This window comes from Schistocerca gregaria, chromosome 1, assembly GCF_023897955.1.
Source record: "Schistocerca gregaria isolate iqSchGreg1 chromosome 1, iqSchGreg1.2, whole genome shotgun sequence".
Lineage (NCBI taxonomy): Eukaryota > Metazoa > Arthropoda > Insecta > Orthoptera > Acrididae > Schistocerca > Schistocerca gregaria.
Window position 1 is genome coordinate 1,106,879,458 of NC_064920.1, and position 14,886 is coordinate 1,106,894,343.

At 38.5% G+C, this 14,886-nt stretch overlaps 1 protein-coding gene across 3 annotated transcripts in view; it reads left to right on the forward strand.

Moving 5' to 3' along the window:
* Nucleotides 1-14,886, forward strand: part of LOC126283098 (protein KRTCAP2 homolog) — a 42,551-nt gene that overhangs the window by 15,072 nt on the left and 12,593 nt on the right. For 2 of the 3 annotated variants that reach the window (XR_007551380.1, XM_049982246.1), the window contains exons 3-5: nucleotides 7,066-7,129; nucleotides 7,222-7,288; nucleotides 11,646-11,761. Coding sequence is in view for 2 of the 3 variants with exons in the window: in XM_049982246.1 (XP_049838203.1) it covers nucleotides 7,066-7,129; nucleotides 7,222-7,288; nucleotides 11,646-11,751 (237 nt within the window). In the remaining variant the exon portion in view is untranslated. Of the gene's footprint in view, nucleotides 1-7,065; nucleotides 7,130-7,221; nucleotides 7,289-11,645; nucleotides 11,763-14,886 lie in introns of those variants that run through there. The other variant, XM_049982247.1, reaches the window with a different exon arrangement.

Sequence of the window (14,886 nt, forward strand, 5' to 3'; positions counted from 1 at the left end):
CAATCCTGGATTTTCCATTATTAAAAATTACATAAATCTACATTGAAATTGTGTTGCATACCACAAACAAATTCTGCTTCTTTAAACTTATTTTTATCTCATCTTCTTAATTTCCTATTTTACCGCAATTTCTTCAGTTTTAATCTGCAGTTCATAAGCAGTAAAATATGATTGGAGCCCACATTTATGCTGGAAATATTTTGCCATTTAAAATCTACATTTGAAAACTTTGTCTTACCATTATGTGATCCATTTTACCTTCCTGCCTCTCCAGGTCTCTTCCATGTATACAGCCTTCTTTCTAGATCTGTAAGCAAATATTAGTGATAATGAAATTATACTCTGTGCAAAATTCTAACAGGCAGCTTTCTCTAAAATTTATTTCCCCACAGTTCAAGTTCTCCTATAATTTTTCGTCCCCTTCCTTTTCCTGCTGTCAAATTCCAGTTCACAACCAAATATCTTTTGTTTCAACAGAACTTCTTTCAATGTCTTCATCACTTGCAGTATTGTTTGTCATTCAAGTTTATACTACTGTGGTGAATGCTGGCTTCCTGTCTTGGCTACAATGGTGATTTCACTGTACTAGTCATAGAAGCTTACCCGATTCCTATTTTCTTTTTGCTTATTAAACCTACTCATATATTACCTCTGTTTTATTTTGTATTTATGATCAAGTACTCACCTGACTAGAATTCTTGATCTTCCTGCCACCACACTTCATTAATTCCAAAAAATTTAACTTCCAAGTATCCACGTCTTTTGTTTTAGGTTCTCTAACCTATCTACACGATAAAGGGATACAACATTCCATGCTCCTTCTCGTAGAATGCCAGTCTTGTTTTTCCTTATGATCTTATCATCCTGAGTAGTCCCTGCACAGAGATCCAAATGGTATTTTTATCTCTTAATATTTTATCCAAAAGGTTGCCATAATCGTTTACTAGAATGGAGTAGGATGTCCCATCATAGCCACATGAAGAGGGGTGTCTGTGGAAAGGCCAGATGAACAATCTGTTCCTGAAGAGGGACAGTAGCCTTTTCAGTAGTTGCAGAGGCAACAGTTGGGATGATGATCTGTAACATTAGACCTTACCCAACATTGCCTTACTTCTTAGCCTAGAGTACACAAAACAGATCAGCACTTTGGCCATTGGATGTCATATTAGTTTGCCCTGTCCCTTGCGCGTGCGTACACACACACACACACACACACACACACACACACACACACACACACTTACTCTCAGCCAGCAACTTTGAGGCAACACAATTGTCAGACCCTTTCTTCATGACCACTCTTGTGTAATTTTATAAATAATGATTAGCAAATATTGTCAACTTCAACATTAATGATTTTATGAATGAGTTTTCTTATCTTGTGCTATATATCACAAATGGTATATGAAGTAATAAGACTATGTAAAAGACATATGTTGAAACATGAATTATTTAATACAGATAGCAAACATTGACAAGATGGGGTAACTCCCAATAACCTAAAATTATGTGAAATAAGTGTGTTCTAAGCCCAATACATACACGAAGATAACATCAAGAGTGCTACATTGAAGTGTGTTAGGACCTCTAATGACCTCCCAAGTATACAGGGCAGTTTTGTTAAATGAGGAAAAACTACAGGAAATGATCCTGATAGGACAAGGAATAAAAAATGTCATATGTACAATCGACATATGGTTGGAAATACATGTCATTCTACAGAGTATTTATTAATACATCATATTTAATACAGAACGATGCAGTGTACAACATGCTGCGATGACACTACTGTTAGACAGTGTGGTCAAATGACCCACACTGGCCTTTAAGGATGCGCAGACTCATATTTTAATAGACACTATTTTTATCTTGTTTTTGACCAGTACTCCGTCCCATAAGAAAAGACTCAATTTTTATAAACACCCTATATATTTTTGAAGGAAGATTAGTTCTGAGAGCATGTCTTAAGTTGTGACTCTTCAAGCATCCCTTTTTTAGTGAAATACAACATTTGAAGACATTGTTCCAACAAAACTGTTATTCTGAGAGATGGATACGTAATGTATTCAGCTCAAGTAAGTTCAGTCTGTGGAGCTGAATGAAGATTCGAAGACACCCACCACTTTGAACTTTTTGCTGTATTTTGGTGCCACATCATCCAGAATCGGAAGAGTCCTTGGAAGATTTGGCATTAAGTGTGTTTTTCAACTGTCTGCAAAACTGAGAAACTTGTTGGGTTTGGTGATGATCTTCGCCTGAGGAAATGTGTTGTGTACAAATTTCCTTGCAAGTGTGGGGCAGCATATATAGGCCAGGCATGTCGCACAGTACAAGAACGCTGTGATGAACATCAGCGTCATAAAAGCCTTCGACAACCGGAAAAGTCAGCAATTACGCAACACTCTCTGACTACAGGTCATCACATGATTTATGAAAAGACTGAAGTTTTATCACTGGCATCATCTTTGTGGGATTGCATCATTAAGCAAGCAATACACATCTGTACAGTTGATAATCTCATTAACAGGGATGCCAGGTTTCAACTGAGCACAGCCTGGAACCCTGCATTGCCTGCTAGTAAATCACAACACGAAAATCAGATTTTTTGATCACAGACCTGTCATAACATTGGTCTAGTATGGTATTTAGTGAGTAACGTCTGCCCACACTGATAGTAAACACAGCGCGTGCGAAGGAGAGCTGCTCTGTGATTCTTGGCAGAGAGCATCTCGAGTACAGCACCATCTATCTGCAAATAATTGTGCATGTGTGATTTCCGGACCTGCGTGTTCTAGCTGCACTTGTTCTAGAAACGAGGTGTCGACATGCGGATATCGTCGTACCTAGCCACCAGCAAGATTGAACCACCTGAAGATGTCGGACAGTTGCTTCGTGGGAATATTTTGGAATTTGCACACCATGTTATACGTTTTTCGTAATTCAGATAAATTTTTACATATGTGGCTGGGTATTTCTGTGCTAGTGATGTATCTTTGAATGTTTCTGCAACTGATGCATAGCTGAACCTTGAGACTAACCTGAATCTGCTGTGGGTGACTATTGTAGAAAAAAATACACTGATAACCCAACTGTTTTGAACAACTGCTTAATAGTGTGTTGGTCATCCTTTGGAATGCAATACCAGCAGCAGTTCTGCATGATATGGATTTTACAAATCCTTGGTAGGTTTCTGGAGGTATGTGGCACCAAGTGTATATGCACAGGTCTAGCAATTCCAATACAACACAAGCTGGTGGTTTGTGATCGCAGATATGATGCCCAATAGTTTCCCGTATGTGTTCTATTGGGTTCAGATTATCCAAATTTGGTGGCCAACACATAAATGTGACTTCACCATCTTGCTCCTTGACCCATTGAAACATGATTCTAGCTTTGTTTCATAGACAGTTATCCTGATGGAAGATGCCATCACCTTATGGGAAGACAAGAAACATGCAGGTGGTCCGCAATAATGCCCATGTAGTCCACAGCTGTGACGGTGCCATGGAACCTAAGGTAAATGTCCCCATAGCAAAATACAGCTCCCAGAAGCGTGCATCTATGGTGTAGTGTGTGTTTCAGCTAGCCATTCGCCTGGGTGATGACATATCTTGACATGACCCTCGACCTGGTGTAGCAAGAAACGTGATTCATCCAACCTTTTGACCTATTTTCATTGGTCCACAGTGCAGTATCAGTGATCTCATGCTCATAACAGTTGTAACTGACAATGTTGTTTTGGTCAGCATTAAAGTGTGTAGGGGTTGTTAAATGCAGAGCTCCATTTTCAATTATTTGGACTGAATATATGTGCGTGCACCATCATGGTACTCCGTCATCTCATCTAAAACAGATTGCTGCCTATCTTGCATTACAGAATGAGCAAACTCTGCCCTAGACATTCCAAGATGAGCCTTGGGTGTCCACCACCTTGTCTTCTGATGGTTTTACCATCCTTCAACCTCTTTTCATAAATGCGCATGACAGTAGCACACTAACAGCCAACATGCTTCACCGTTTCAGAGATGCTCGTTGCTGAATATAACAATCTGCCCTTCGTCAAAGTCATGTCAATGGATTTCCCCGTATCACCTCTAGATTAATTCCATATTCATCACTTCTTCATGTCACAAGCACTCAACAGCCCCAGACAGCAGCCCATCTCATGATGGGCAGTGGTCATGATGTTTTGGTTCATTGATGTAAGTTCATAATCTACTTTTATTTCAATCTCACCTGACATTAGATTTTTCCAGAACAAAATCAGTCTCAGTTAGGAAATTATTTAATGTCAATCATGCGTTTCACCCTTTTGGGCATTATCAGATTGTCTACAAGAGCAAGAAACCAATCAGTTAGAAACAAATGGAGGAAAAGAGTGAGTGAACTAAAAGTAATAAAAACTTTAAAGTAACTGGATATGTGACCCATCAGTCATAAAACCACATATGGTGTAAAATAGACGCCAAAATAACTGGATATATAATCCATCTGTCATTAAACATTTAAACCATGCGGTGAACCTAGTGGAAGGAGAGAAACAGCCAGAATAACACCAAGAAAGTAGAAATATGTGGTGGAAAATTTTTCCATGGTTATCATATGTTAACTTGAACACACCAAATGACTCTGCCATGGCTGTACAAAATAGGGTCACGCTTACATAACGGCAGTACGAACCACACATGGCATAATGTCTGTACCCAGGTGGCACGCATGTCTAGCTTAAGGAACATTTTTAAGATACGAACATGTGTAAACCTAGTAATTAAAATGCATATAAACAAACCAATGCAGACACATAAAACCCAAAAATAAAATAAAAGTAACCCCCCCCATATAAAGCGCAAAGAATAGGTAAAATGATTACATAAAAAACAACGTATCAAAATATGTCTCTAAAACTCCGTCACATAGAGTAAAACAGCTAACAGTTGGAGTACATTCATAGCATATGCATTCTGAATCAATAAAGCTTCAATATACCATGACTGGAGGGCAGTCTTAAGCTTCACAAAAAGAGACAAAAATATTCTTGGTCATGAAAATAAAGAAATGTAAGTTATAAAATGTAAAGAGGCAAAGTCATTTACAATAAAAAACATCTACAATAAAAAAAAATCATTAAAAAGCTCCCTTTAAAATAGGGTTCCCTCAACTTCCCACACAAAAATCGACAAATTGAGTGTGATGCCGTCGACACACAATAATCAATGCAGCAACATTTGGAACACTGGTAACATTGTATCATAATACGCTTGATTACTGTTAATCAATTGATCATTCATCAACTTGCCTTTGTTACCGTCAAGTTATTTAACAATTTGAAGCTCCTCTAGTAGACTCAACTTCTTCTCCTTCTGAGCAATGTGCATTACCCTCAGGTTTTCTAGTGTGGGTGTGGTGCCCACTGGACTTCAGACACTCAGCAAATGCGGAATTTTGCTTAACCTGACCTTTCTTAGTGTGTTCCTTGAACCAGGTCTTGAATCCGCTGCCAGTCTGGCCACCTATTTATGACTTTTTGCAATTCCTACACACCTATTTATATACGCCTGACCCTGCATACCTGTCTCTCTGGGGGCATTCATTGTGAATATAATTAGACTGAAGCTTATTACCAGGAGTGTAAACAACATGCAAATCTTATTTTTAAAGTGTGTAGCTAACTCATAATAGAAGCTTCCCACGAACGGGATTTTCACAGATTTGTACCTCGAAAACAGTGAGATTGCTGGTGTGTTGAAGGTAACATACGATAACCGTGGAAAATTTTTCCGCCACATATTTCTACTTTCTCAGTGTTTTCCTGGCTGTTTCTCTCTTTCCACTAGGTCTACTGTGTTGTTTAGATGTTTCATGATGGATAGATTATATATCCAGTTACCTTGGTGTATATTTTATATTATATGTGGTTTTATAACTGATGGATCATGTATCCAGCTACTTTTACATAAGTTTGTATTACTTTTAATTCACATTGTCTGAATAGCCATGTAAGATAGGACCATTCCCTTTTCCTCCATTTGTTAATTGTTTGGTTTCTTATTTTTGTAGACAATTTGATGATGCTAAAGGGTGAAACGCTGACGTTAATAATTTCGCAACCTGAACAGTTTTTGTTCTGAAACGCTTTTAAATCAGTTGCTGTAACAGCCTGCCATGATGGAATGGGAAAATTTTTTATATGAGATTTTTATTTATTGCAGCAAAACATAGTATTGCTACATCAACGAAGGTTAGTTGTAATAGCGTATCGTCAGTCTTTGGTAACTTCAAATTAATTTTTACATACATTATACGGCAGGGGTACTTCTGTGTTGTCAAGATATCTTTGAATGACTCTGGAACTACGACTGTCTGGGAACTACAGCCCACCATCACTTATCAAAAACCTTGGGTTCCATCCAACTCTTGGTACTTAGTTATATGAATACCATTGTTTTAGTAGAGGAAGCTAAATTTTAGGTCTTTAGTAGGAGTGCTTTGGCAGTTAACTACTGAAATTCATTGTCTTTCACTGGAATTGTTTGTTATTTGATTTCATACCTTCAGCACAACTACTGTGCTACAACAGATTCGTTATAAATTCAAAACAGTCTCTACCGGAAATATTACCTACAAGTTAACTAATTTATTTAGATCAGAATGTGTCTAGTTATTTAATTTAGACATGCTGATAATTTCAGTGGTCACCATTGTGATCTTGTTTAATGTAATACACATTAAATTGTTATAGTATTATCTTGATGTGCCATTAGATGGCATGGTTGTGAGACACTGCTTTCCTTTCAGAGACCAGCAGGTCCAAATTCCCTTACAGACATTTTGATGTAGTGTTCAGTTGTTTCCCTGAGATATATATTGCATGAATGCTCTACCTTCCATTACAGTCAAGCCATATCCTCCCTGTTATGCTCACTTGGCCTAATACCCCATCTCTAATGACTTGCATAGAATTGGATGTTAAAAACGATTGTTTCTTCCTTGTCAGAGAATGGCATTTTTCATGAAGTAATTTTCCACATCTTCACGTATGAATTTGTTTTCCTATTATATTGTCAGGCAGTTGGAAATTTGGAGTCAGCTCTGTTCGGTAAAGGGTTCCAAACAACCCTTTTTCCTGAAGGTAATGTAAATGACACTTGTAGTTTTGATTCCTTAATTTCTTCCGGTATTAATGAATTGAAGATATTGAGCATGTGTTTAATTTTGTTTCAGTTGTACTTTGTCTTGCTATTGCCATGGTTTCTGCTGGTATGATACACAGAGTTTGCACAACAACATGGTAAGTGATTGTGTTACAGAAATTGATAATTATACCATTTGGTCAATTGGAATATGCGTCCTTAACTTTCACAGGCAGTGTGCTATCAATTTTGCTATTGGCACATGCCTTGTGTGCTGACCCAGAGCTTTAATAAGTCACATGTTTCCCTCCGTTGTGGTTGTGGTCTTCAGCCTGAAGACTGGTTTGATGCAGCTCTTTGCACTACCGTGTCTTGTGTGCGTCGTTTCATATCTTCGTAACCACTGAACCTTACATCCCTTTCAATCTGCTTATGGTGTTGAAGCCCTGTCTCACTGTACAATGTTTATCCCTTTCCCTATGCCCCACTTCTCTTCATTAAGAAGGTCCTTGATGCTTCAGAATGTGTCTCATAAAGCAATCCCATCTTTAGTTAAGTTGTACCAAAAATTCATTTTCTCTTCACACTGACTCAAGTGCTCTTCATTTTTATGCAGTCTACCCACCTAATGTTCCCCTGCAGCACCATATTTCGAAAGATTCTATTCTCATTTTGCCTGTACTGTTTATCGTACATATTTCACTTCTGTATAAGGGTACTCACCTGACAAATGCAGGTGACCCAAAAGTACTTTAACATTTAAAAATGCATTAATTCACAGACTAATATAGATGGAGGGGTAAAAATTGACAAATGTGCCTGAACAGTATGGGATTTTTTGAAACCAAAATCTATTGCAGAAACTGGCCAACAGATGGAGCTGGATAGAAACCTGTTGCTGATGCCACATGAGAATCATGTATAAAATGAGTTGTAGTGAGAGAGGGAGTCAGATGGGCCAGTAATCGTGGCATAACTTTACCTGAAAGGGCACTGTTAGTGAATGGAGAACTGGCTATTGCCGCTTTAGGATCCAATCACCATAAGAAGGGTATTTGAATGAATAAGGATCCTGTGACAAGGGTCACTGTGTGGAAAATGAGCACAAAGTTCAAAGCGCCATAGTCTGCAAACAGAAGAAAGTGCTACCGCATTTGGGCAGTTCATCTCCACATGGTGAGGTCAGCACTTGCGAAATGGTGCTTCACACTGGCATTTCACGCATGACTTTTTGGAGAGCACTAACACATACTCTACAGTTCTCTGTGGCCAAAATCGAGCACTGTAATGAACTGTTAGCCACCAACTTTGTGATGCGGAGAGCATTTTCAGTGCACACACTTAATGAAATGAGGGAAGGTGTTGATTGGTTGTCTGACGTATTGTGGTGAAGCCTATTCCACACACCCTCGGAATATTGGCTACCGAAAATCCTAAAACTGTTTTGTAAACTCTAGCCCATGAGGAGAAGTCACGGTGTGGTGTGGATTTACCACTTCAATCATGATGGGACCCTTTTCTTCAAGGAAATGTGGGATGCAACGTTTCAAACAGTTGTCACCATATGATAGGTGTTAGGTTCAGCGATATGTTAAAGAATCTCATCATCCCTAGTGTGGCTTATAAACACCTGCTGGAAGGCATTCCAGCCCACATTGCTACATATATGAAAGTCCACTTGCATACATTGTTTGCTGAGAAATGCATTCTGATCTGTCATTTCCGTCATGCTTGGTTTCCCAGGTCCCCAGACCTCAACCCGTGTGATTGTCGGTTTTGGATTACCTGAAGCCACAAGTCTACTGCAATTATCCAACCTCATTAGAGATGCTACAAGACAACTTCTGATAGCTATTTCTAACCATCCATATCGATAAGCTGTACAGTGCTATTCGCAATATTGTCAGTCGACTTAGTATTGTTGACGAATGATGGCTGACATGTTGAGCATTTGTTATAAAGAACATTGTCTTTGCTAAAGATCAGTTGTTATGCTAATGCTGCTTTTGTATTGTATGAAGTGTTGGTATCCCCCCCCCCCCCCTTTTTCATTAAACCCCCATGACATTTCAAGCATGTGTGTCAGTTTTTACCTGTCAACGTACGTTATTCCATGAAATAATTGAATTTTCAGATGTTAACAGGCTTTTGAGTCACTCTGTACTTCCAGAAAGATGTCTTAACACTTAAATTTGTATCAGATGTTAAAAAAGTTCTCTTTCAGAACAGCTGTTTTTTCTGTTTCTTGCTTTACACAGTCCAGTCGCATTAATGTAACCACCATCTGTGTTCATTGTGAACATGCAATAACTTTTCACAGAAAGTGGGTGGCTGGCTGTACTAGCAGTGGAGGGTGTATAAACTGTGTCAGGGGATGTGGAAAACAGTGCAGGCATTGTTGTAATGTGGAAACAGATGTCCTAAAGCGCATGATCATTGGCTTTTGAGCCAAAGGTGGAAGCATTTTTGAAACGGCTAAGTTTGTAAAATGTCCACATGCTGCTGTGGTTAAAGTATAGCATGCATAGCAAAATGGCACTATCCAAAACCAGTGCCAAGGCAACTATGCCACACCATGGGCCATAGATAATGGCTGTGAACAACAGTTGAGAAGATATGTACGAGTGAATAGATGTGCAACTTGAACAACTGATTGTCCAAATGAAACAAGGTGTTACCAATAGTATGTTCTCAGTGACCATTTACCAAACATTGCTGCATATTGGCCTCTGCAGCAGGCACCTGCTTCATGCACACATGCTGACAGCTGTTCATTGGCTACAGAGGCTGTGTAATTTGCATGCCAATACTGAAACTGGCTGTCTGTTAACTGGTGACAGGTGGCCTTTTCAGAGTAATCACCTTTTATGCTCCATCAGACAGAAAGCAAATACCCTGCAACAATTGTCAAAAGGGTCCAGGCCGGAGGTGGGAGTGTCATGTATGCACGTATGCTTGTGGATCATGTCCACCCCTACATGCAGTTTGTTTTCCTCGGCATGGTGACGTCTACCAGCAGCTCACTTCACACAGCTTGCAGTGTATGTGCATGGTTCAAAGAGCACCAGGATGAGTTTTCTCTACTCCCCTGGCCACTGAACTCCCTTGATTTAAACCCAGTCAGGGATCTGTGGGACCACTTCGACCAGGCTTTGTGCACCACAGATCCTCAACAGTGGAACCTAGCACAAGCACAGCAAGCCATGGCATTGGCTCAGCATAGCTCCACATCCCTGTTGGTACCTTCCAGAGACAGAATTACATTGTCATTAGTAAACCTCAACGTTTTTATTTATTCCCACTAAAGTTTTATTCCCTTTCCAGATTTCTTCTTGGTCTCCATTAGTGTTTGCTCAATGTACAGATTGTTTAACCTTTATTTTGCACCACTGCTTCCCTTTCAGTTACTTCAACTTTAATAACAGCAGTGTTGTTTCTGTACAAATCATAATGTCCGTTTGATTTCTATATTTTATCACTGCTACCTTCAGAATTTCAAAGCTTTCTCTAAATCTACAAATTCTATAAATATAAATTAGCCTTTTTGCAATCTATCTTTTAAGATGAAAAATTTAAATGATCATATGGCATTATTGGCCAGAGTTGTTCTGCTGCCTGGTGCTAATGCCTCTATTTGTTACCACTTTGGCAACTTGCACATCAGTAAAGTTGAGAGGCAATGATTAGGACAGCAGAAACATCTAGTCCATGAGCGAAGAAAATCTTCGATCATGCTGGCAATCGAACCTGGATCCCGCAGTCCAGAGGCAGTAATCACAACCACTAGATCACAAGCTGCGGACTGTCTTTTAAAATAAATGCCAGGGTTAGTAATTCCTTGCATTAAAGTGTATAATAATGCTTAAAATAAAGGAAAACAACCAGTCACCCGTAGATGACTGATGCGTGGTGCATAGAAACGTGCAACAGAAAACAATATTTACATTAGTCGTCGAAGTCTTGCTCTTTCTCTTGTAAAAGTACAAACAGTCACACACAACCACACACAAACCTAAATGCACACACCCACGTCTGCAGCAAGATTGATTCTTCAGTTAGTGACTGTCAGTTTTGCCGCAGCAGCAGGTGTCTACTTGAGTGGTAGCGTATCCTTAATTTTATACATTTCTCCATCCAAGGATTACCATTGTAAAGTGTAGAATAAATAATTCAGATTTTTTGTGTGACCGTCACTGGCAACATCAGGTCTTTTAATCTATTATTGTTGTTACATTTAATTATTATTCAATTAATGCAACAAGATCCGTGATTGTGTGACAGTGTCAAAGTGGCCACATGCAATTTAATGTCAAATATAAAGTGAATGCCCTAATCCAGAAAGAAAGGTGGTGAACTGCATGCTGCTATGCTTTAAATGCAGTAGCCGTTTTACTGGTATTGATTTTTGCTGAGGTGTTCTCTCTTGATAATTTTACATTTTAATTTATACTGTATTTATTGATATATCAGGAGTGACATCTGTGAACTGAAAATAATGTTCAGTTTTCTTTCCAGTCTGTTATTCTCCCTTGTGGCGCTGTACTATATGAACCGCATATCTCAAGCAACATATGCTGCCCCTGCCCCTGTGCAGCCAGTAGTGACAAAGAAAAAGAAATAATCATTTAAAGGTAATTAAACAATATGGAAATGTAAGTTAAGGGCACTTCTGACCAAAGAAGGCTACATTGTGTGTTACCAACAATAAATTCTTTTAAAGATCTTGACATTTATTAAGAATGTTGTTCAAATATTAATATAACAAGTTTGTTTACATAGCCAACTTCCACAGCAGCTGTTTAATAAGTTGTTGGATTTTCTTCATTAAGTTTACTGCAGTTAAAGTGTATTTTACACCAGATGTGTTTCACCTTTATTTACAGAGCACCTTCTGTGGACATTTTGGAAATGTGGATACATAACATTCCTGTACATTTTGGTCTTTATAGATTAAAATCAGTCTTTCCTTATATTATGAATTACCTAGAAGAGCATGGTCTATTGACACACAGTCAACACAGATTTAGAAAACATTGTTCTTGTGAAACGCAACTAGCTCTCTACACACACCAAGTGTTGAGTACTGCTGACAAGGGATTTCAAATTGATTCATATTTCTAGATTCCCAAAAGGCTGTTGATACTACCACACAAGCAGCTTGTAGTGAAATTGCATGCTTATGGAATATTGTTTCAGTTATGTGATTGGATTCGTGATTTCATGTTAGAGATGTCACAGTTCGTAGTAATTGATGGAAAGTCATCAAGTAAAACAGAAATGATTTCCGACATTCCCCAAGGTAGTGTTATAGGCCCTCTGCTGTTCCTTATCTACGTAAATGATTTAGGAGACAATCTGAACAGCCATCTTAGGTTCTTTGCAGATGATGCTGTCATTTATTGTCTATTAAACTCATCAGAAGATCAAAACAAACTGCAAAAAAATGTAGAAAAGATATCTGTATAGTGCGAAAACTAGCAATTGACTCTAAATAATGAAACGTGTGAGGTCATTCACATAATACGCGTAAATAATAATAAACATTAAACTTTGATTACATGATTAATCAGTCTAATCTAAGGACTGCTAAATACCTAGAAATTACAATTATGAACAATTTAAATTGGAAAGAACACACAGAAAGTGTTGTGAGGAAGGCAAACCAGAGACTGTGTTTTATTGGTAGAACACTTAGAAAATGTATTGGAACTACTAAAGATTGCATACACTACGCTTGGCCATGTTGTGGGATCCTTACCAGAAAGGATTAACACAGTAAAATGTATTGGAGCTACTAAAGAGACTGCATATGCTACGCTTGTCCCTGTTGTGGGATCCTTACCAGATAGGATTATCAGAGTACTTTGAGAAAGTTCAAAGAAGAGCTACATGTTTTGTATTTTCGTGAAATAGGAGAGAGTGTGTCACAGACAGGAAACAGAATTGGGAAGGACACCATTAAAAAAAAGGCATTTTTCGTTGCGGCGGAATCTTCTCAAGAAATTTCAATCACCAACTTTCTCCTCCAAATCCGAAAATATTTTATTGATGTCGACCTACATAGAGAGAAATAATTGTCTTAGTAATATAAGGAAATCAGAGCTCATAGAGAAAGATTCAGGTATTCATTTTTTCCGTGAACTGTTCGAGGGTAGAATAATAGAGAATAATTGTAAAGGTGGTTTGATGAACCCTCTGCCAGGCTCTAAACTGTGATTTGCAGAGTATCCATGTAGATGTAGGTGTAGATATAATTGTATATAATTTACTGGTGGTGTTTTTACCTCTTATATATGTGTTTTGCAAACAACTGCTTTTCCATTTTTCATTAGTGGAGGTTGAGGTTGAAAGACTTCTGGTATCTCATTCAAACTTAGCATTTTTTCGCCTTTTTTGAAACCAGTTTTTCTTACTCTGCTTTGGCATTACTTACAGTTCACCTCACTTTACAAAAATAGAACTGTGGTCTCCCATACCTGTACTCGGCACTGTGTTCATGTTTATTCATTTGTTCTCTATGCAGGTTGTGAGCATTGTGTAAGGCACCATCAGTGCAGGGTACTAATAAGTGCAAAGTTGTACAATATGTCGATCCCCAGAAAGAAAGAAATAATTCTTCATGTGCAGCAATTGTATCAGAGCACTAGTTATTATGTGAAATTTGCTCTTTTTCACAGCATAAGTACGCATTTATACCCTCTTTCCTGATCCGCGCACCGTATCAATTCTCATATTACGCTTCAGACAACGGTAGTAAATTATACAAACACTATGCCCTTGAACCATGAACCAAGTGACTCTGAACACAATATCACCAGCATACATATATGCTTTCAGTTACTACTCTTAGCATTCTTCCTACTCGGCACTCAGTCTACTTTTACAATACTCATAAATGTACCACTTTACTAGGCACACAGCCCTAACAACAGATTTGACCATTCTGATTTAGGTTTTCCTTGATTCCCCTGAATTGCTTCAGGCAATTGCTGGGATGGTTCCTTTGAAAGGGCATGGCCAACTTCCTTCCCAATACTTCAAAAATCCCATGGCACCAATGACCTCACTTTTAGGGCCCCTCCCCCAAATCAACCAACAAACTATCCTAACAAGAGCTCTCACTGTGGCTTCCACTGACTCTACTCCCAGAGATTACTGAAAGCAAAGATATCACAGTAAGGCAAGGTACCTTACATTCCCCCATTGACCTCTTTTTCAAATTTTGAAGCGAATTTCAAAAACAAAAAACAGGCAGAAACTGTAATAAGTTTAATCGAAATGACATAACTAATACAGTTGTTGAAATGCACACCTCTAACATTCCACATCACAGTAATATTATAGACAACACATAAGTTTTATAGCCAAAACACGAAATACGGTTAACTATGAAATCACAAAACTAAATGTGAGACATCAATCACCTAATGGTCAGTTGCGCATCATCCATGTTATCAGTCACCTAACATCTTTAGTTCGAATTCATCAACTGAAAGAACACAGAAGAAAGCTCATAACATGGAATATACTCCCTTTTTTCCTCTCTCTCTCTCTCTCTCTCTCTCTCTCTCTCTCTCTCTCTCTCTCTCTCTCTCTCTCTCTCTTTCTCTTTCTCATTTGACTAAGTTATTGCTGATACACCATTTGCTGTTTGTCGTGGTAGTACGTGTGTACCCCTCGTACAACTGCATGTTAGCGTATATGGTCCCTGTTGGTAAAAAGTTATTGGCTTCACATAACCTGTTGTTGATCAACA